We start from the raw sequence: 21,644 nt of genomic DNA, 5'->3' as shown, positions 1-21,644 counted from the left end.
AAGGCCAGCTTAAATGTCATCGTCTCTGTGCTTCCCTAAACATACAAACGTCATCAAGAGTTTACTTTATGGTTACAGCTCTCCCATGCCTCCATTGTATAGTAAAATATTTGGTGTAAATTAAAAAACAACAACCCAGGTGCTAGTCACCATCTTTAAGTACATAGAAACTCAATCACCCACCACTGGCTTTAAATAACAGAACCAAAAGTGATCTTGAGATGATGACACTCCTTAGGTGAACACGCCACAAATGCTTGCCTCAGCTTCCCATCTACTGCAACTTCTTGGCAAGGAGGCATTTGCAAGTTCAGTTTGGGGCAATTCCTATAATTAGAGCAGCTGGTTAATTAAGAAGTTAGTTCAAACTACTGTTAAATTAACCATTTTCTCTCTTAAATGAACGGTTTTGGTCAAATTACCAATGGTTAAACTGCTTAATTAGCCAGCTGTTATAATTATAAAATGTACAAGTTTGAAAGCCTCTGATTTCCACTAAGTTCAACTGAATTTTTTCCCCCTGCTTGGGTCATTAAGCTGGTTTCCTGCTGTCATATCAACACTGCAGCCTCCTGAGAGAAAAGGCAACTCTTTTCACTGAAGAAGATACAAAACCCCAGGACTTCAAAAGGAGGCTTTGAAAATCTTTCAATTGGTACAATTATAGATGTAATCATGTATTGAGTTTTCCCGCAACATGTCCCTTCCCTTTATATATGCCAGCGTCAACTGTCCTTCAATGTCCTTGTTTACTAAACTGGGAACTAAACTCATCAATCCAGGATGAGGATAAACAACTTCTTTTTAATTATTTCTCCTTCAAGATTGGAACAAGCATTTAGATCAGGGCTATGCAGGAGAGAAAGAGGGGAAAACTGGGGTAACCCCAGCCAAGAATCTAATTACAGGATATTTTTTCCATTCAATAGACCACAAGTCCCTGAAGGGCAAATACAACCCCCAGCACCTGGCAAATAGTGTGTGTTCAGTCATTGTTGGGGTGCTTTTATTTGTTCGTTTTGAAATTCTAGAGATATTTTAACAAGGCAATCTGCAATGATTTGACTCTGGCAGCTACCCACTTTTTTCAAAATCTCTTTTCAAACTTCTTTCAGTTTTTCTAATTACACTGAACTACTTGGACTTGAATGTACCATGCTTTGCTGACTCCAGCTTTTCGCTCATGCTATAATAAGAGGAGTCTGAGTTCCCTTCATTTAACCTCCTTATATATTTACCTCTCCGTGTACATTTAAATCAGTTAAAAAAAAAAAAAAAAAAGATGGTCACTACAATCAGGCTTTTCCCTTAGAGAGAGCAGCTGGGATGGTAGCCAGGACCCACAAGGTATGATGGGTAAAGGGACACTGCTTCCTCCTCATTTTTTCTGAACACCTTATAATTCAATTTTAAAATATCTAACTTTATAGAAATGTCAAAGACCCATGAAAAATGCCAACAAAGCTGTGTCCTTTCAAAGAGAATTACCTTGGCATGCAAGGTAAGTTACCCTGGACCTGGGAGCCTTCTAGGCACTGAGATTCCACAATTGAAATGGGCAAAGGAAAAGATCAATGGCCTTGAAAATAATGTTTGTAAATGTTTGAAAATATGTTCAACCAACTAGTAATCAAAGACATGCAAATTACAAATAAAAGGGATGGCATTTTAAAATTTATTAATATCAGTAAATGTAAAAGAACAACACTCAATATTGATAAGTATATAAACAGGGATTCTAAAATACAAAAAAAAAAACAAACCCTACAAAATGGTGCAATCTTTCTGAAGAGCAATTTGGTAATACACATCAACAGCTGTAAAAACATGCATTTTCAAGGACTTCCCTGGCAGTCTAGTGGTTAAGACTCCAAGCTTCCAATGCAAGGGGCTCAGATTGGATCTTTGGTTGTGGGGGAATTAAGATTCCAAGCGCAACCAAAAAAAACACCAGACCTAAAAATGTGCACTTCCTTTAGCCCACCAATTAGACTTTTAGAAATATATATCCTATGTAAATAATCACACAAGGGCACAAATACTAATGTGCAAGCATGTTTATCATAGAACTGTTTACATTTCAAAATTCTGGAGACAACTTAAAATTTCTCCAAATAGAAAGCTAAGTAAACTGCTATTGTCCATCTTTCTTTTCAAAAGGATCTTTTTTTCAATTGGACTTTTTTCAATAGCATTTAACATGCCCCCATTTGATCTAGCTTTAAAATCAAGAATAAAACAAAAAGTTACCTCAGGATTAGGTAGTTATCAGATACTAAAATACATTACAAAACTATAGTAACCAATAGTATTAAAACAACTTGGTACTGCTATCAAATATGCAGATAGATCTATGAAACAACACAAAGTTAAAATACAGTAGGTTCTACATCTATATGAAAACTTAGTATATGATAAGGTAACATCCTCAAATGTATGGGGAAAATGTTGGATGTTTCAATAAATGTTAAAATAACTGGCTGCCCATTTGCAGGGGAGAAAACTGCATCCACACCCATTTCTAGTTCCAGATGGACCACATGTTAAAAAAAAAACAAAAACAGAAGATAAATGAAGGATTTTTAAAAATAATCTTGAGGAAGGGAGTAGAGATCTTTCTAAGCATGAAACAAAATCTAGAAATCAAAGATTAATGAACTGAGCTACACAAAAATTTTAAACTTCAATTCAGCAAAACGGAAAAAAACAAAAGTCAAGGAATAAATGACTAGAAATAACACAAAGCATTTATGATAGGAAAATGCTTATTTCCTTTCTATATGAAAACTATATAAAAGTTCTTACAAATAAATGAAAAAGCATGCAATTCAAAAGAAAAATGGGCAAAAAATATAAACAGGCAGTTCACAAGAAAAGAAAAAATGGCCAAAAAAAAAAAAAAGAGAAAAGATGACAAACTTTCTTAAGAAATGCAAATTAAAATCAGACATAATTTTCACCAGCAAAAAAGTAAGATGTTTTGTAAAACCCAGTTTGGGGCAAGAAAATAGAAATGTAAATTAATACAACTTCTCTGAAGGGCAATCTGACAATACTTACCAAAATTTTCAACTCACAACTCATTGACTCAGCAATTTCAATTCCAGGAATTTATCTTACAAATGTACAGGAACAACTTTATAAAGATGTATAAAAATGGTTGCTGCGGCATTTTTGAAATAACAAAACCTGAAAACAACCTAAGTATCCAGCATTAAGATATAGTAATATACATATATAACATACATGTTCATATACCACAAAACCTTCCTGAAAAATATACAAGAAACTGCCATCAACGCATACCACTGAGGAGTAAGACCTGGAAACAGGAGTAAAACCTGGAAACAAAAGCTTTCATTATATACCCTTTAGTACAATTTCTATTTATTTTTAACATCTGCATGCTTTTATAATTTTCAACAGTTGATAATTTTAATTTATTTTAAAAACCGTCCTCAGAATACACATCAGTTCAAAATGAACTTATTATCTGGTTATGGGATAAGGGATGAGTCCAAGACTAGGGGACAAAAAGGTCTTGAACATAATCCTTATTTTTTAACATACAAGAAAAAATAAAACAATGAAAGTCTAACAAAATGTGCAGTGCTTAGTTGCTTAGTCATATCTGACTCTGCGACCCCATGGACTGTAGCCTGCCAGGCTCCTCTGTCCATGGGGATTCTCCAGGCAAGAACACTGGAGTGGGTTGCCATGCCCTATTCCAAGGGATCTTCCCAACCTAGAGATCGAACCCAGGTCTCCAGCATTGAAGCCAGATTCTTTATCATCTGAGCCACCACGGAAACCCACAAACAAAATGTGAATAACTGCTAAATCTGGGCTCACTGACATATTATCTTTTCACTTTTCTATAATTTTTTATATCTTTCAGAATTAGGTGTCATTAAGAGAAACATAACCATTAAAAATACTCTTTCCAGACCTCCCTTTTGGGCAGTGAATAAGAATTCACCCGTGGATGCAGGAGACATGGGTTCTATCCCTGGTCCGGGAAGATTCCACACACTGTGGAGCAACTAAGCCCCCGCAATACAGCTACTCAGCCCCACTCTAGAGCCCTCAAGCCGCAACTACTAACCCCGCAGGCTGCAACTACTAAAGCCCAAGCACCTAGAGCCTGTACTCCACAACAAGCAAGTCACTGCAACGAGAAGCCTGTGCACAACAAAGAGTAGCCTCTACTCGCTGAAACATGAGAAAGCCCACACAAAGCAACAAAGACCCAGCGCAGCCAGAAATAAACAAACAAACATATATAAAATGATTATTTTTTCATCTTTCCTTAACCCCACATCCCTCTCCAGCTCCTGCCAGTTCTCTCTCCTTCCATTCAAAAACAAACTTCTTAAATATATTGTCTGTAACAGCTTTCTCTAACTCCTGAATTCCCATTCATTTGTCGATGCAGTTGATTTTCACAACTGACCTCACCACACCTACACAGATACTACTCTCCCTACGGTCACTTCTATGTTGTTAAAACCAAGGGATATTAATTAGTCTATATCTTTTGCAAGCCCCTCTCAGCAGCACACAGATGAAACTGGTTAACCACCCTCTCCTTCTTAAAGCACTATCATTTTGGTTGCCATGATACTATACCATCATGGTTTTCTCCTACCATGCTGGCCTCCCTTTTCAAGCTCATTAGCCATCTCTTTCACCCTCTACCCAATTGTTTAATGTTGGAGTTCCTCAGGGCCTGATCCTTGGGCCTCTTCTCTACTTGTTTTCCCTGGATAGTCTAATTCATTCTCAAGAAATATCAACAGTATGATGACTTTCAAATTCAGTTTCAACGCAGACCTATATTTTGAGCTCAAGATCAGTGTCTCCAGTGGACTACTTAGCATATTTTCCTCATAAGCACTCCAACTTAACATATTCAAACACCAGACTCAGATTCTTACCCTACAAATTGTTTCATTTAAGGCAGTATATTCAAAACAAGTATGTAGAATATTTATTTATTATAGTGGAAACATATTCACCATAGATTAAGTGGAGGAAAAAAGCAGATTATGAAGCATTATATATAATTTGTTCCCATTACTGCAAGACAAAAAAGTACATATATACACACAGAGATAGAGACAGAAAGAGAAAGAGAAAAGGCTAGAAAAAGATATACCTAGGCTAGAAAAGATATACCTATGTTAAGCAATAATTTCTGGAGGATAGGGTAGGATTACAAGTGACTTTTATTTTCTTCATTTCCTTCAGTTTCTTCGTGTGTGTGTGTGTGTGTGTGTAGCATTTATTTTCCATATTCTCTAAAATGCATGCTTTTCACTTTTATGATCAGATTTTCTTAGCTCTTTTTTCCTTCCTGATAGGATGTAATATAAAATTCAGAGCATCAATTATTAAGTTTTCTTGCTAAAACTATTTAATTTAAATCTAGTGAGAATTTTAGATCTAACTTCCAGTTTGCAGGAAGGGGACAGAAGAACATGTCATAAAATACCACAAGAAAATAATCAGACAAATTAAAAAGCAAGGACATTCTATAAGTCAAACAGTCTAGCCTAATCAAAAAGCATCTGCAGCTGAAATAAAATAGTGAAAGAACTGTTCTATATTAAAGGTGACATTATAGCAAAATGCAAAGCATGACCCTTCTTTGGGCTCTTGGTTATAAACAATCTCATAAAAGACTTTTGGGGGACACCCAAGGAAGTAGATAGAGTATTAGATGACACTGAGGCATTATTATTAATTTTCTTCAAGGAGATAATACTATTGTGGTTCTCTAATAGAATGGTTTCTATTAGAAACCATTGTTTCTAGAAATGCATGCCTAAGTATTAGGAGTGAAACATCATAACATCTGATCAAGAAAGCTGAACCTGACAAAATGTTAACAACAGTTGAATTTAAGTGATGGCTCTAGAAGTGTTCATTATATTATTCTTGGAAAAAATAAGAAAATAAGGAAAAAAATGTTTCTTACAACACTTTAAGTTTTCTAATGGCAAGGACCATATCATCTTAATTTTGTACCCCCAGCACCTAAAACGCAGCCTAGTCCAATAACTATCTGTTGAGAGAAAGAATAAATAAAAAGAAGCACATATTTTGAGAGGTTGGGCTTTAGGTCTGGTGGAAGTGGTGACTCTCTACACATTGCTGCCATTGTCCAAAATAATTAAGAGATGTAAAACTTAGGTCATGCATGGCACATAATAAGCACTCAGTAAATGTTAGTTCCATTCCTTACTCCCATTCTTTTATTTCTGATACTTTTTTTTGGCCACACCATGTGGCTTGTAGGATCTAATAAAGTTCCCCAACTAGGTGTCAAAACCATGCTCCCTACAGTCGAAGTGAAGATTCCTAACTGCTGGACCACCAGGGAATTCCCTGTTTCTGATACTCTTTAGTCATATAACAGATGTCATTATCTAATGGCTGCTTTGAAATCTGTCACATAATAAAGTAAAAATGGCAAGTAATAGGATTGAAACATTGAAATTCATTGAGTTAACAGATTGAATGGATTTATTTTGGAAAAAATCGTGTAGAAAAAGCCTTAGCCTGGTAGATAATGGATATGAAAGACAGGTCTGGAATAGTAGCAATAATAATAATAACAATAGTTAACATTTTTGAGAACTTTATATGTTTCACCTCACTGAATCTTCAAATAATTCACTGTATCTTCAAATAATTCACTGTAGTTTGTACTATAAATTCCCCTCATTTTTTAAAGTGAGAAGACCAAGTCATAGAGAGGTAGTTAAAGGTCACAGAACAGTATGTGTGAGAGCTGGAATCTAAACCTACTATGGAACTCTTGCTCTTAACCCACAATTTATGTTCTTGCCCACTGATCAATTCGATGTGAGGGGTAGGACTTGGTCCCAGCCAATCGTCCCGAAGATACATTTGGCAACTTTTCAGACAAAATTATACTAGTGCTAGAGGGTCACTTAAATCAACTAGACCACATCAGGAAATAATTGCTTACCTGCAGAACAGATGGGATTCTCTCCTGAGTTTCTGAACCTAAAAAGAGGGAGAAAGCATGTTCAGTACAGTTAGATATGCACATTTTATTTGCACAGCTACCAAAACTTGTATGCTCCTCATTATAGATATGTCAACACTACACTTTTCCTTATTCTATCCTTCTCTTCTTTCCATAAATATTATTAAGTACTTACTATGGGGCAGACAATGTGTTAGGTCCTGAAGATGCAAAAGTAAGTAAAATATCTCTATCTATGGTCTAGTTGGAAGAGAGATGTGTAAACAGATATGAGCTACAATATAGTCCTGGTACAGAGCAAAAACACATACAAGATTTAGTGGAATACATAGGAAAGTGTGATGATTTCTACCAGGGGATGAAACTACTGGAGCTGAGTTTTTAAAAACAAAGAACTATTCTCCATTGTTTAGCCTTACAGAAAAAGCATTCTAGGCAGAGATATGAAAGCAGTATATCTGGAAACAGCAAGCAGGTGGGTGTGAGTGGCATTTCAGCAGCAGGGAAGGGGGCAGGGCAAAAGAGGCAACCAGGGACCAGGTTACACCAGGTTATGAAGACCTCATAACCTGCGGCGAGGAGTTTGGTCTTTGCTCTGGGAAGGCAGTGGGAAGCTCCTGGTAGAGTTTAATCACAAAAGTGATGTGATCAGGTTTGTTTTGGAAAGTTAACTCTGGTGAGGAATGAATGGGAAGAAGTGAAACTGAGACAAGAGAAACTACCAGTAAAGTGGTTCTTAAAATAGCCTTGTGTTATTAGAACATATTTCAAAAGTAAGGCTGATGGGATTTGTCCAGGAATTAGATGTAGAGTAAGAGAAACAACAGTATCAAGCATGACTCCAAAGATTCTGTCCTGTGCAACTAGATAATTGGAGTTGTCATTTACCGAGAATGGGGAAGGAGTAAGTTGGCAGGGGAGTTAATGCTTGAGATGCTTAAGAAGCATGTAAGGGGAGATGATGAAAGAAGAATGCTGTGTGAACATTCTAGTGGGATGCAAATATTAGCTATATTTAATTACTGTTATTAATATCCTTACCTCAAGAGGGAAAAGGCTTGCTTAAAAATGGTGTTATTCTTCAGACACAGCACCTATAGCAAAACAGCCACATTAGACCAACCATAAGCATTCACAGACCTCCAAGTACCTCTTCACCAAGAGGCTAGAAACCCACAGCACACAAACCAAAACAAAACCCAAGTCTCTTGTCTAGCAAAGAAGCTTCTCTACAGTTAATACTAAACACGCAGGCAAATCAAGGCCATGTTCTTCCCTATTTCACCCACCACAGAAAATGCTGGAAAAATAGAAGCCCCCCTTTTGGGGGCTGCTTTTTTTTAATTCACCCTATTTCCCCTTTCTAATTTGATTTATATTTTCTAATATCAACAACCATTATGCATATGTCAAGCACAGGCACCATGCAAGGGACTTTGAATTCTAATTCTCAAAACACTGCAAGGCAATTCTACAGGTGAAGCAACTAAGGCCCACAAAAGTTATATTCCAGGAAATTACAGCTAACAAGTGGCTAAAACGACTGCTTTACTCCAAAGACTATGTCTCTATTACAGAATACTGTCTCTTTTAATAGTAACAACAATAATAACAACTATACCAACATGAACAAAATAATTATAATGAAAGGAGGTAGTTGCAGTGGCAGCCTCCCTTCCCAATCTTACCCCTAATAACCCAGTTATTTCTATCTCACTCTGCCCTGCTGGCACTCACTCAAAAGATCACTGGTACAGCTTTACTAAGGTAGTCCTTAACATAGAGGAGGTCTTTTTATAAAGGAACTAGATAGTAAGCAATAAATGGCCTTAAGGTTCCACAACATAAAGAGAAAATCCTGTCCACTATGATAACAGTTTCAATTCCTTCAACATGTATGTGTTAGGTAAGTCCATTATGTGTAAAACCCTTCAGAAACAAAGGAAAGTCTGAGGAACTGTCATAGATAAGAAGAGTCTAAGCAGACATGACTAAATGTAATATACTAGGTGGGATTCTAGAACAGAAAAAGGACCCTAGTTTTTTTTAAAATGAAAGAAATATTAGTGAAACATGGACTTGATAATAATATATCAATATCAGTTCATTAATTATAAAAAGTATACCATACAAATATAATAGGGAAAATCGGATATGGAGTATATCCAGTATTGTCTTTGCAACTTTTCTGTAATTCTAAAACTATTCTAAAGTTTTGTTTTGCTTTTTTGGCTGTGAGGCATGGCACGTGGGATCTTAGTTTCCCTACCAGGGATCGAACCCCTGCCCCCTGCAGTGGAAGCACAGAATCCTAACCACTGGACCACCAGCAAAGTCCTCTAAAGTTTATTTTTTATTTAAATTTTATTTATTTATTTATTTTAATTTTTATTTTTACTTTATTTTACTTTACAATACTGTATTGGTTTTGCCATACATTGACATGAATCCACCACGGGTGTACATGAGTTCCCAAACATGAACCCCCCTCCCATAAAGTTTATTTTTTAAAAGCCTAATAGGTGCCAACTATTGTGGCACTATGAAAGGGACTAGAAGAACAAAATGTAACAATATGAATGACCTTGGAACCATTATGCTAAATAAAAGAAGACAGTCACAAAGGGCCAGTATTGTATGACTCCATTTATATGAAATATCCAGAATAGCAAACCTATAGAAAAAGAAAGACTAGTGGTTGCCTTGGGTTGGAGGGTCTGGGAAGCTGGGGATGACAATTAAGGGATATGGGACATCTTTGGGACTTCTTTCTGGGGTGATAAAAACGTTCTAAAATTGCTAGTAGTGACGGTTACACAATCCTGAATGTATTAAAAGTCATTGAATCGTACACTTTAAATGGGCAAATTGTATGGCATATGACATATCTCAATAAAGCCTTTTTAAAAATGTAAGCACAACTCCCGTTTTATAGGAGTTTGAATGGCTGGAGATATGAACATACATTTGTATTAAACAGCTAAGTAATACCACAGCATCATATGATTAAGTCAAAATAGGTGGCACAAACAACTGATACCTCTAGCAGGAAATCTGGGTGTTAATGGCAAGGAGTTCTCTAGCTTTGGAGATGTTACAGATATTACTGAGAATCTGCCCAAAGTCATGAACCTTCTCCCCAGACATATATAGACACAAATATACAAAAGGCTGCATACTGAGCACAGAGAATTATATTCAAAATCTTCTAATAACCTATAATGGAAAAGAATCTGAAAAAGAATACGTATATATTAATATATGTCTATAACCGAGTCACTTTGCTATACACCTGAAACATACTATAAACCTACTATACTGTAAACCTACTATACTTCAATTTTTAAAAATGCAGGAAAAAAAAAGCAAGATGTAGAACCAAATAAAGTGAGGGAGGAAAAAAAGTTTACATACTACTTCAAGAGATTCACTGAAACTCTTAATATCCCCCACAAACCACTATGCTAAAACAAGAGATCCTCAAAGGCAAGAGTCATGTCATCTTCCTCTCAGGCACACCATTGCTTTAATAAATAAATAAATGATTAGGAAGGAGTGAATGACTGCTAATCATTGCTACCATTGATTACTACCCACATCTATTTTGTTGAGCACCTACTATGTGTCTAAATCATAATTTCACTACCAGATAAGTATTATTATCCCATTTTACAGTTGGGGAAACTAAGATTAAGTATGATTAAGTAACTTTAATTGTAACAAAGTCAGACAGCTACTATCAGAACTAGCATAGGATATTAGGTTTCTGACTCCAAAGCCTGTAATTTTCCCCTATTCTACACCCTCTCTCCCATAAATGAAGGTGTTAGTGCTTAGGAAATCAGGAGGGAAATGTTCAAATTTAGGAAAGGGCTCCCAGAGAATGTGAGGTCATGAAATTGGGATATGAATAGACAGAAGGAAGGACAAAGTATATAGACAATCCTAAAAAGTATAATTAAACCAGATACTAAAAGACTCTGTAAACATGTGTACAATATTCTTAACCTAATGTTGGCCAGCAAAAAAGAGCAGTCACAGGGGCTCCAGCTGGCTCCCCTACCACTGGCCACCATACCTTGGTCAGTAATTTTCCCCTCTCTGGAGTTAGAGCCAATGACTCTAAGGTCCCTCCAGGGCCAAGATCTATCAACCACAACAAACAGAACAGAAATCAGAGTGAACAGAAAGTACTCTTAAATGGGTCACTTCATACAGAAGAGGTATTGGATGGGAAGAAAGAGTTAGGTAAGACTGATCTTTCCTCACTTTAAATGTTCAGATTTCTGAGTCTCCATAACTGCTATGAATTTAATTATCTAAAAGCCAACCCCTTTTAAGGGTGGACAACTGTCTGGAAGACAACCAAATTATGGCATGAACTCTTCCTTTCAGCTCTGGGAAATGTGCTTCCTCTTCCCTACAATGCTCAGCATTATTTACCAGGACAAAAGTAATCTATTCTGGGACTGTATCCACAAATATTCTCTCTCCCCAGACAGCAAAGGAAGAGCAGCTCCAGCTCTGGAGCAAATGGAAGAGGAGGCCAGTGACTCTAGTGAATGAATGAATGAGGACATAAATGCCCCAGCAGGTTACAAAAACACTTGTCCCATAAGCTTGGGAGTCAGGAACTGGGAAAGGACTACACAGCGACTTAAGAACCAGTCATGGGGCAAAAGCTATAGTGTGTGAGTAGCTTCAGACACCAGAGGCCTGGGGTGGGTAGTGACAGTAGTGGGTAAGGGTCCCATGAGGCAAGCACCTGAGAGCTGTTCTATGAGTATTAACAGAATATATCTGTATACTAACAAATATTACTTAAAATAGCACTGTTACTATCACTTACAGAGTAACCCTTGTTCTAAGCACTTTGCTCAATTTTTCATCAATCCTCTACTACAGGAATTGAAATAATTGCCTCTTTTTATAGAGGAAAAATATAATTTATATAATGATGTCCTTTTCATTATAGGGGATGGGAATGCAAAAGTAGGAAGTCAAGAAACACCTGGAGTAACAGGCAAATTTGGCCTTGGAGTACAGAATGAAGCAGGGGAAAGGCTAATAGAGTTTGGCCAAGAGAATGCACAGGTCATAATAAACACCCTCTTCCAACAACACAAGAGAACACTCTACACATGGACATCACCAGATGGTCAACACCGAAATCAGACTGATTATATTCTTTGCAGCCAAAGATGGAGAGGCTCTATAAAGTCAGCAAAAACAAGGCTGGGAGCTGACTGTGGTTCAGATCATGAACTCCTTATCACCAAATTCAGACTTAAACTGAAGAAAGTAGGGAAAACCACTAGGCCATTCAGGTATGACCTAAATCAAATCCCTTATGATTACACAGTGGTAGTGAGAAATAGATTTAAGGGACTAGATCTGATAGACAGAGTGCCTGATGAACTATGGACAGAGGTTCATGACATTGTACAGGAGACAGGGATCAAGACCATCCCCGTGGAAAAGAAATGCAAAAAAGCAAAATGGCTGTCTGGGGAGGCCTTACAAATAGCTGTGAAAAGAAGAGAAGCAAAAAGCAAAGGAAAAAAGGAAATGTATAAGCATCTGAATGCAGAGTTCCAAAGAATAGCAAGGAGAGATAAGAAAGCCTTCCTCCGCAATCAATGCAAAGAAATAGAGGAAAACAATAAGAATGGGAAAGACAAGCAATCTCTTCAAGAAAATTAGAGATACGAACGGAACATTTCATGCAAAGATGGGAACAATAAAAGACAGAAATGGTATGGACCTAACAGAAGTAGAAGATATTAAGAAGAGGTGGCAAAAATACACAGAACTATATAAAAAAATCTTCATGACCCAGATAATTACAATGGTGTAATCACTCACCTAGAGCTACACATCCTGGAATGTGAAGTCAAATGGGCCTTAGGAAGCATCACTGCGAACAAAGCTAATGGAGGTAATGGAATTTCAGTTGAGCTATTTCAAATCCTAAAAGATGATGCCATGAAAGTGCTGCACTCAATATGCCAGCAAATTTGGAAAACTCAGCAGTGGCCACAGGACTGGAAAAGGTAAGTGGTCATTCCAGTGCCAAAGAAAGGCAATGCCTAAGAATGCTCAAACTTCCGCACAATTGCACTCATCTCACACACTAGTAAAGTAATGCTCAAGTCTCCAAGCCAGGCTTCAACAATACGTGAACCATGAACTTACAGATGTTCAAGCTGGTTGGGCAGACAAACCTAAGATCAAACTGCCAACATCCCTTGGATCATCAAAAAAGCAATAGAGTTCCAGAAAAACATCTACTTCTGCTTTATTGATTATGCCAAAGCCTTTGGCTGTGCGGATCACAATAAACTGGAAAATTCTAAAAGAGATGGGAATACCAGACCACCTGACCTGCCTCTTGAGAAATCTGTATGCAGGTCAGGAAGCAACAGTTAGAACTGGACATGGAACAACACACTGGTTCCAAATAGGAAAAGGAGTACGTCAAGGCTGTATATTGTCACCCTGCTTATTTCACTTATATGCAGAGTACATCATGAGAAATGCTGGGCTGGAGGAAGCACAGGCTGGAATCAAGATTGCCCAGAGAAATATCAATGACCTGAGATATGCAGATGACACCACCCTTATGGCAGAAAGTGAAGAGGAACTAAAGAGCCTCTTGTTGAAAGTGAAAGAGGAGAGTGAAAAAGTTGGTTTTAAAGCTCAACATTCAGAAAACTAAGATCATGGCATCTGGTCCCATCACTTCATGGGAAATATATGGGAAAACAGTGGAAACAGTGACAGACTTTATTTCCTGGGGCTCCAAAATCACTGCAGATGATGATTGCAGCCATGAAATTAAAAGACGCTTACTCCTTGGAAGGAAAGTTATGACCAACCTAGACAGCTATTAAAAATCAGAGACATTACTTTGCCAACAAAGGTCCATCTAGTCAAGGCTATGGTTGTTCCAGTGGTCATGTATGGATGTGAGAGTTGGACTGTGAAGAAAGCTGAGCACTGAAGAACTGATGCTTTTGAACTGTGGTGTTGGAGAAGACTCTTCAGAGTCCCTTGGACTGCAAGGAGATCCAACCAGTCCATTTTGAAGGAGATCAGCCCTCAGATTTCTTTGGAAAGAATGATGCTAAAGCTGAAACTCTGGTACTTTGCCCACCTCATGCAGAGTTGACTCATTGGAAAAGACTCTGATGCTGGGAGGGATTGGGGGCAGGAGGAGAAGGAGGAGAAGGGGATGACAGAGGATGAATTGGTTGGATGGCACCACTGACTCGATGCACATGAGTTTGAGTGAACTCCGGGAGTTGATGATGGACAGGGAGGCCTGGTGTGCTGCAGTTCATGGGGTCACAAAGAGTTGGACATGACTGAGCGACTGAACTGAACCGGAATGATAGAGGAAAAAAACAAAAGCTTTTAAGTTGCCAGAGTTTTAGGTTTGCTAAGACATGCCAAGAATTCAAACCAAGTCTAACTCCAAAGTCCATGTTTTTCATTCTGGGGTGTGTGTGTGTGTGTTTGTATACATGCGTGCTCAGCTGCTCAGTGGTGTCTGACTCTTTGCAACCCCATGGACTATAGCTCACCAGGCTCCTCTGTCTATGGGATTTTCCAGGCTAAAATACTGGAGCAGGTTGCTATTTCCTACTCCAGGGATCTTTCTGACCCAGGAACTGAACTCATGCCTCTTGTGTTTCCTGCACTGGCAGGCAGATTCTTCACCACTGCACCACCAGGGAAGCCCATTCTGCCATACTATCTCTCAAAAATACAATAGCAACTAACAGCAGCAAAATTCATATAATAATAATAGCCTAAACAGTTCTACCATTTTTTGAGTACTTGCTATATGCCAAACATGATTTCCATTAACCCTCGCAACCATTCTATGAAGCAGGTATTTATACCCCCATTTTACTGTGAGGAAACCAAAGCTCAGAAAGATGAATTAACATACCTGATGCACATACCTAGTAAGTGATGTTTGAACTGACCTTTTCCTAAGTTCTTTCAAAATTGCTTTTGTTTGTAGTTTTTCCTTTGGCCATTCTTCTGAATATGTATAATATGGTGACTATCAAAGCCTGTCTTTGCCCTGAGTTGTTATAGCAGTTAGAAACACAAATTAGAGATTCACACAGACCTGGGTTTGAATATCAGCTCCTCTGTGTTACTAGCTGTATGATCTTTGGCAAGTCTCTTAAAAAATATTTGGCCTCACATACTATATGATTTCATTTATATGAAAAGAGCTAACTCGTTGGAAAAGACCATTGATGATGGAAAAGATTGAAGGCAAAGGAAGAAAGGGATGGCAGAGGATAAGATAGCTATGATATGATCATAGGATATGATCACTGACTCAGTAGATATGAATCTGAGCAAACTCCGGGAGACAGGGGAGGACAGAGGCTGGCCTGCTACAGTCCATGAGACTGCAAAGAGTCAAACTTGACTTAGTGATGAACAATATCAGCAACTTTAGGCCAAGTATACTGTAGGTTGGGTACCTACAGACATGAAGAAAATACAATTGCCCACCCACAATCTTTCTAATGAGGAAACCAGATGTGCAAATTACTTATTATATTGCAATGAGAGATCAGTATAATGGGCTGCACAGGTCACAAAGAAATGAAGGACTGACAGCTGGGAAGATCAAGGAAGGTTCTCATTCCTCATTTCACAGATGAAGGAAACCAAGATTATTATCAAATTAGGGAGATGTAAAATACTCAGAAAAGGAAAGGCAGTGGGGTTTTAGGAAGGATAGAAAATCTAGGCTCCAATCTCAGTACTACCACAAAAGAGACTATTGACCTATAAGCAAAGCATTCATTCATACAGGCATTTGGTAAAGCATTTGAGAACTATTATGTATCAGGTATTGTACCAGTAGTTTCCATCTCTTTATTTGTTGTGCCTGCCAAGATTATCTCACAGTGAGATTAAATGAAATTATGAAAATGAAAGCAGTTCATTAGCTACAGAATAATGTTAACATTCCTATTTGTATAGTTCTTCACACAAAATACTCTTACTGACATTTTTTCTATAATTTTTATAATTCCATATGATAGGCATTATCACTTGCATTTTACATATAAGAAACTGAAGCAGAGAGGCCAAATTACCTGCCTAAGGCCACACAGCTAGCAAGAAGTAGAACACAGCTCTGATGCAAATCCCACAAATGTAAAGTATCAACTAACACTTCAGACAGACAAATACAAGACTGCATATGATTAGGTGCCAAAAGATAATACCAGCTAAGAGTTCAAAAAATAAACAAGCACTTTGGCTAGAATGGTCTGAAAGGTTTTAAGGAAAACAGATCTGAGCTGCACTTTGAAAATGGAGCATTTGGAGCTGATGAAAAAGTAAGGGCATTCTGAGAAAGCTCCTGGAGATCAAAGATTAGGAATTCAGTATTGGGTAAATAAAGAAGACACTACCTGGTCAAAAGCGACAGGTCAGAATAGAATAGGGAAATCAGTAACAAAGGAATCTGGAAGGGAAGAGTGGCATCGGACTCAGAGGGGCCCTATATACTCTTACATCTTAAGGTGATAGCCTATGACAGATTTCCATGGGTTCTTCAGGAGTATGTGTGTTGTGTGCTGTGCTTAGTCGCTCAGTCGTGTCCAACTCTCTGTTACACCATGGACTGCAGCCCGCCAGGCTCCTCTGTCCATGGGGGTAGAATGGCTAAAAACAGTACACCTAGAACAATGAACCCTCCCTTTCAGCAGCATTCCTCAGATTCAAAGCTTTTAGAGTAGGAGCTTGGAGTCACCAATCTGACCGTCTTTAACACATTTAGAAACTTTCCAGTTGTTTTTTTTTCTTCCTATAATCCCTTTCACCAGATCTAGTCAAATTCTCACAATCTGGCTAAAGTGAACAACCGGGAGTTATTTCGTTAAGAATAAAGTGAGGTTTGGGATCTTAAGGAAACAAAGCTAGAGACATTCAGGGGCTCCCCCAAAGTAAGGACTAGTAGATCCGTGAGCGACAATGATCATGTTGATGTATATGTATCATGGAGGTATAGTCTCCAAATTAATTCCTCAAATAAAATTTTAACATAAATTGCTAAAAAAAAAAAGTCATTATTCGAAACAGTATGATACAACTGAAAAAGCACAATTTTAATCTGTTAAGAGGGCAAAGGAATGCTTTATGGTGGTTCATAACGGTTTTACTGCAGTCACGTAACTAAGGCTTTGTCAGTCAAAACGTTCTTTTTATTATTACGCTTCCCTATCGCCAAGTAGCCTCACATCCCAATCTGTTCAACGAGTCAAAACGGTATTCTTAGAAAAAAGTCTGGAAGTTGATGACTTAAAGCAAAAATAAAATGACCTGCTGAAGGTCATAGATACTATCTGGACGTATACGGGTGATACCCATTGCAGATCTCTCTTTCCAGGCCAACCTGCGGCGAGGGTAGCACGGTGGGGGCGTGGCGCGCGGGTTACCGCAGCCAAATCCTCCCCGGAACAGAGGAGAAAGCGCAACCCTTTGACAGGGCGCCGCACGTGCTGCCGGGAAGAGCTTGTTCTTGCCCAAGTCTCTTACCCGGATGTCGGCAGCCGCGTTATAGCCCCGCCGCCCCTTCCCAGCTCCGCTCTCCTCACCACCTCTCCCGTGCCCAGCTTGGATGGACTGCATTACCTTTCCTAGTGCTCCGTTCATCCTTGCTGGCAGCGTGGCCCGTACTTTTGCCAGATGAAGACGGGCTCAACAAGCCGCGACCCTAGGGTGTCTGAAAACACTGACGGAACGGCCTCGATCCAGTCCGGCAACAATATCCGACCGAGACTCACTCAACTCCTGTAGCACCTTGGTTCCGGCAGCTTCTGAGACTCAAGGTCTAGAAATACTCTCAGTCTCCGTTCTCATTACAGCTCAAATGTCACTTTCACTACTACTTCTCCAGGCAGAAATAACTGCCATCTCTGTTTTGCCCCCAATAATTTGCAGACAATTCGGCTATTTGATCTGCCATACTATATATTATCGGTTTCCCTGAAACCTGATAGCTCAGTTGGTAAAGAATCCGCCTGCAATGCAGGAGAACCCGGTTCGATTCCTGGGTCGGAAAGATCCGCTGGAAAAGGGAAAGGCTACCCACTCCGTATTCTTGGGCTTCCCTTGCGGCTCAGCTGGTAAAGAATACGCCCGCAGTACGGGAGACCTGGGTTCGATCCCTGGGTTGAGAAGATCCCCTGGAGAAGGGAACGGCTACCCACTCCAGGATTCTGGTCTGGAGGATTCCATGGACTGTATACTCCGTGAGGTCTCAAAAAAGTCGGTCACGACTGATCGACTTTCACTTCACTCACTATATATTAACTATTTGTTAATTTCTCTTTCCCGTGTTTAATTGCGAAATTTCTCACACTAGGTAACACGAGAGGTAAAGAATCTGCCTGCCATTGCAGGAGGCGCAAGAGATGCGGTTCTATAACTGGGTGGGGAAGATCCCCTGGAGAAGGGAATGGCAACCCATTCTAGTATTCTTGCCCGGAAAATCCCATGGACAGAGGAGCCTGGCAGGCTACAGTCCTTGGGGCTGCGGAGAGTCGGACAGGACTGAACAACTAAGCCGCAGCAGGGACTGAAATCCTGCCTGATTAATTCATGGGTCTAGCACAGGACATGGAAATCTGACTTCCAACCTCTATTTAAAAGCTGAATGACCCTCTTCCTGACATTCAGTTGCCTCATAATAATTGATAATAGCTATTTTTTACTGCGTGACCACTGTGTGCAGCGCATTATGCTCAGAGTATCAATTTATTCCTTATAACAAGCCTATTAGTGAGATATTATCACTGGATTTTACATATAAGGATTTTGCCAAAAGGTTAAAAAGGCTTGTCTAGGGCCAACCAACCGAGGCAGGAACTGAGTTTCAAACTGTCCCCTTTATGCAAAGTGTTTTCCCTCTGACAGACACCTTCTCACGAGATAATAATGTCACAGCACACACTCATTTACTTATTTACATACATCAACCATTTACTTAGTATGACTTTGTGCCAATCCATTGCTTGAACATTGGGAAAACAGAGATGAATATTATACAGTCCCTGCCCTCAAGTGAGAGCTTCCCAGAGGGCGCAGTGGTAAAGAATCTGACTGCTAATGCAGGAGGTGCAAGAGGACGCGGGTTCGATACCTGGGTGGGGAAGATGCTATAGAGTAGGAAATGGCAACCCACTCCAGTATTCTTGCCTGGAAAACTCCATGGACAGAGGAGCCTGGAAGACTACAGTCCACAGTGTCACAAAGAGTAGGATGCGACCGAGTATCCTCCTCTTGTAGAGATTAGTGAGCTTCCTTGGTGGCTCAGTGGTAAAGAACCCACCTGCCAAAGTAGGAGAGGCAGCTTCAGTCCTTAAGTGGCTGATAGAGGATTGCATCAAACTAAAAGTTTTCTGTGCAGCAAACAAAACAACAGAGTGAAGAGACAACCTACAGAATGGGAGAAAATGTTTCCAAATAATACATCTGATAAGGAGTTAATATCTAAAGTATATATATATATATATATATGGAACTCAACTTGATAGCAAGAAACCTGATTTGAAATTTGACAAAGGATCTGAAGAGACATTTCTCAGAAGATGTACAAATGGTCAATAGATATATGAAAAGAGGCTCAACATCACTAATCATCAGCAAAATGCAAATTATAACCACAAGGAGATACCTCACACCTGAGTGAATGGCTATTATCAAAGAGATTAAAAAAAAAAAAAGCATTGGTGAGCATGTTGAGAAAAGGGAATCCTTGCACGTTGTTGGTGGAAGCATAAATTGTTATAGCCATTATAGAAAACAGTAAAAACAGTATATGTATAATGGAATATTACAACAGTGTTTAAAAAGAAGGAAATCCTGTCATTTATGATATGGGTGAAACTGAAGGACATTATGCTGAATGAAATAAGCCAGGCACAGAAAGACAAATACTCCATGATCTCACTTATGTGGAATGTAGAACAATCAAATTTGTAGAAACAGAGTATAGAATGGTGGTTACCAGGGTTGGGGTAGTGGAGATGAAGAGGAGAGATGAGGAGATGTTAGTCAAAGGGTACAAATTTCCGGTTATGTAGGATGAATAAATCTAGAGATCTAATGTACAGCATGATGACTATAGTTGTTAACACTGTATTGAATACTGGAAATGTGCTAGGAGTATTTCAGGTGCTCTCATCACAAAAAAGCTATGTGAGGAGGTGATATATTAACTAGCTTGACTGTAGTAATCAATTCACTAGGTATACATACGTTACAGTATATTTTGTAATTTTTAAGTGGCTTGTAGAGATTAGTGAGCTTCCCTGGTGACTCAGTGGTAAAGAACCCACCTGCCAAAGTAGGAGAGGCATCTTCAGCCCTTGGGTCGGGAAGATCCCTGGAGAAGGAAATGGCAACCCACTCCAGTATTCTTGCCTTGAAAATTCTATGGACAGAGAAGCCTGGCAGGCTACAGTCTATGGGGTCGCAAAAGTGTCAGACAAGACTTAGCAACTCAACAACAACATAGAGATTAGTAGGGAGGCCAGGTTGTAAACAGACAATTATAAAGCAATGAGGAATTCCACTTACAGAGATGTACACATAAACCCTGTATATGAAGGGAGTGCATGGTCACAAAGTCAACATCAAGTGAAATAACCAATATGCAGTCATTTTTATTGTTGCTGTTATTATTACTTTGCTTCTGTTTTGTTATTATTTGTCTTGTTCTTAGCAAGTAAAAGATGTAAAAACTGGTAAATATGAATGGGTGTTCAGTAAGTCAGAGTTTGCTTTGTTGTCAGAAACCCTGCCAAGGTACCTTATCCTATTACAAAGGGCTATTGTAGGTAGTTTTCAGCAGCATGTGGGATCTTCCCTGACCAGGAATCAAACCAGCATTCCTTACATTACAAGGCGGATTCTTAACCACTGGAACACCAGGGAACCCCAGAAATGAGCTTTCAAATAGGGAACAAAACACTTCAAGTTCTTAGTTTGTATAAGGTCAGATCTCTTCAGGTATGTTTATTTGATTCTCCCAATAACCCTGAGAAGCTGGGCATCATTATACCCATTACATAGATGAGGAACACAGGTATGAAGAAGTTACCTAATTAGCATAAGTCACACTATGAGTGATGGGCTGGCTGATTTCATCACCTGGACTCCTTCTACTCCATAGAACTGCAACTGCAGGTTTCCAAAAGGGCAGTCTCAGCTGGGGGAGTCCTGTGATTGCTTCCCTCTTAAAATCCCCCTTTCCCTCTCCTCCAAACCACTCAGTGTTGCCATCAGAGTGATGTTTTTAAACAAAATATGACCATATCAATCCTCTGCCCAAGGACATTTTATACTTCCCACACACTTCCTATAGCAGTGTTATCCAACAGAACTTCTGCAAATATATTCGTGTACTATATCTGCTCTGTCCAAAACGGTAACTACCAAACACTTGTGGCAATTAAGCCCTTCAAATGTGATTAGTGCAACCTGGAAAATGCCATGGATGGAGGAGCCTGGTGGGCTGCAGTACATGGGGTCGCTAAGAGTAGGACACGACTGAGAGACTTCACTTTTCACTTTCATG

At 39.0% G+C, this 21,644-nt stretch overlaps 1 protein-coding gene across 1 annotated transcript in view; it reads right to left on the bottom strand.

Annotated features, from left to right (window-relative positions):
• Positions 1–17,827, bottom strand: part of MRPL48 (mitochondrial ribosomal protein L48) — a 52,336-nt gene extending 34,509 nt beyond the window's left edge. Inside the window, exons 1-3 of the mRNA XM_052652833.1 lie at positions 17,696–17,827; positions 8,060–8,112; positions 6,998–7,035 (exon numbers count right to left, since the gene is read on the bottom strand). Of these exons, the coding sequence (XP_052508793.1) occupies positions 6,998–7,035; positions 8,060–8,112; positions 17,696–17,716 (112 nt within the window). The 5' untranslated portion in view covers positions 17,717–17,827. The remainder of the gene's footprint in view (positions 1–6,997; positions 7,036–8,059; positions 8,113–17,695) is intronic.
• Positions 17,828–21,644: the final 3,817 nt, after the last annotated feature.

The sequence above is a fragment of the Budorcas taxicolor genome, chromosome 15 (assembly GCF_023091745.1).
Source record: "Budorcas taxicolor isolate Tak-1 chromosome 15, Takin1.1, whole genome shotgun sequence".
NCBI classification, from domain to species: Eukaryota; Metazoa; Chordata; class Mammalia; order Artiodactyla; family Bovidae; genus Budorcas; species Budorcas taxicolor.
This window is presented reverse-complemented; position numbering and strand designations above follow the sequence as displayed.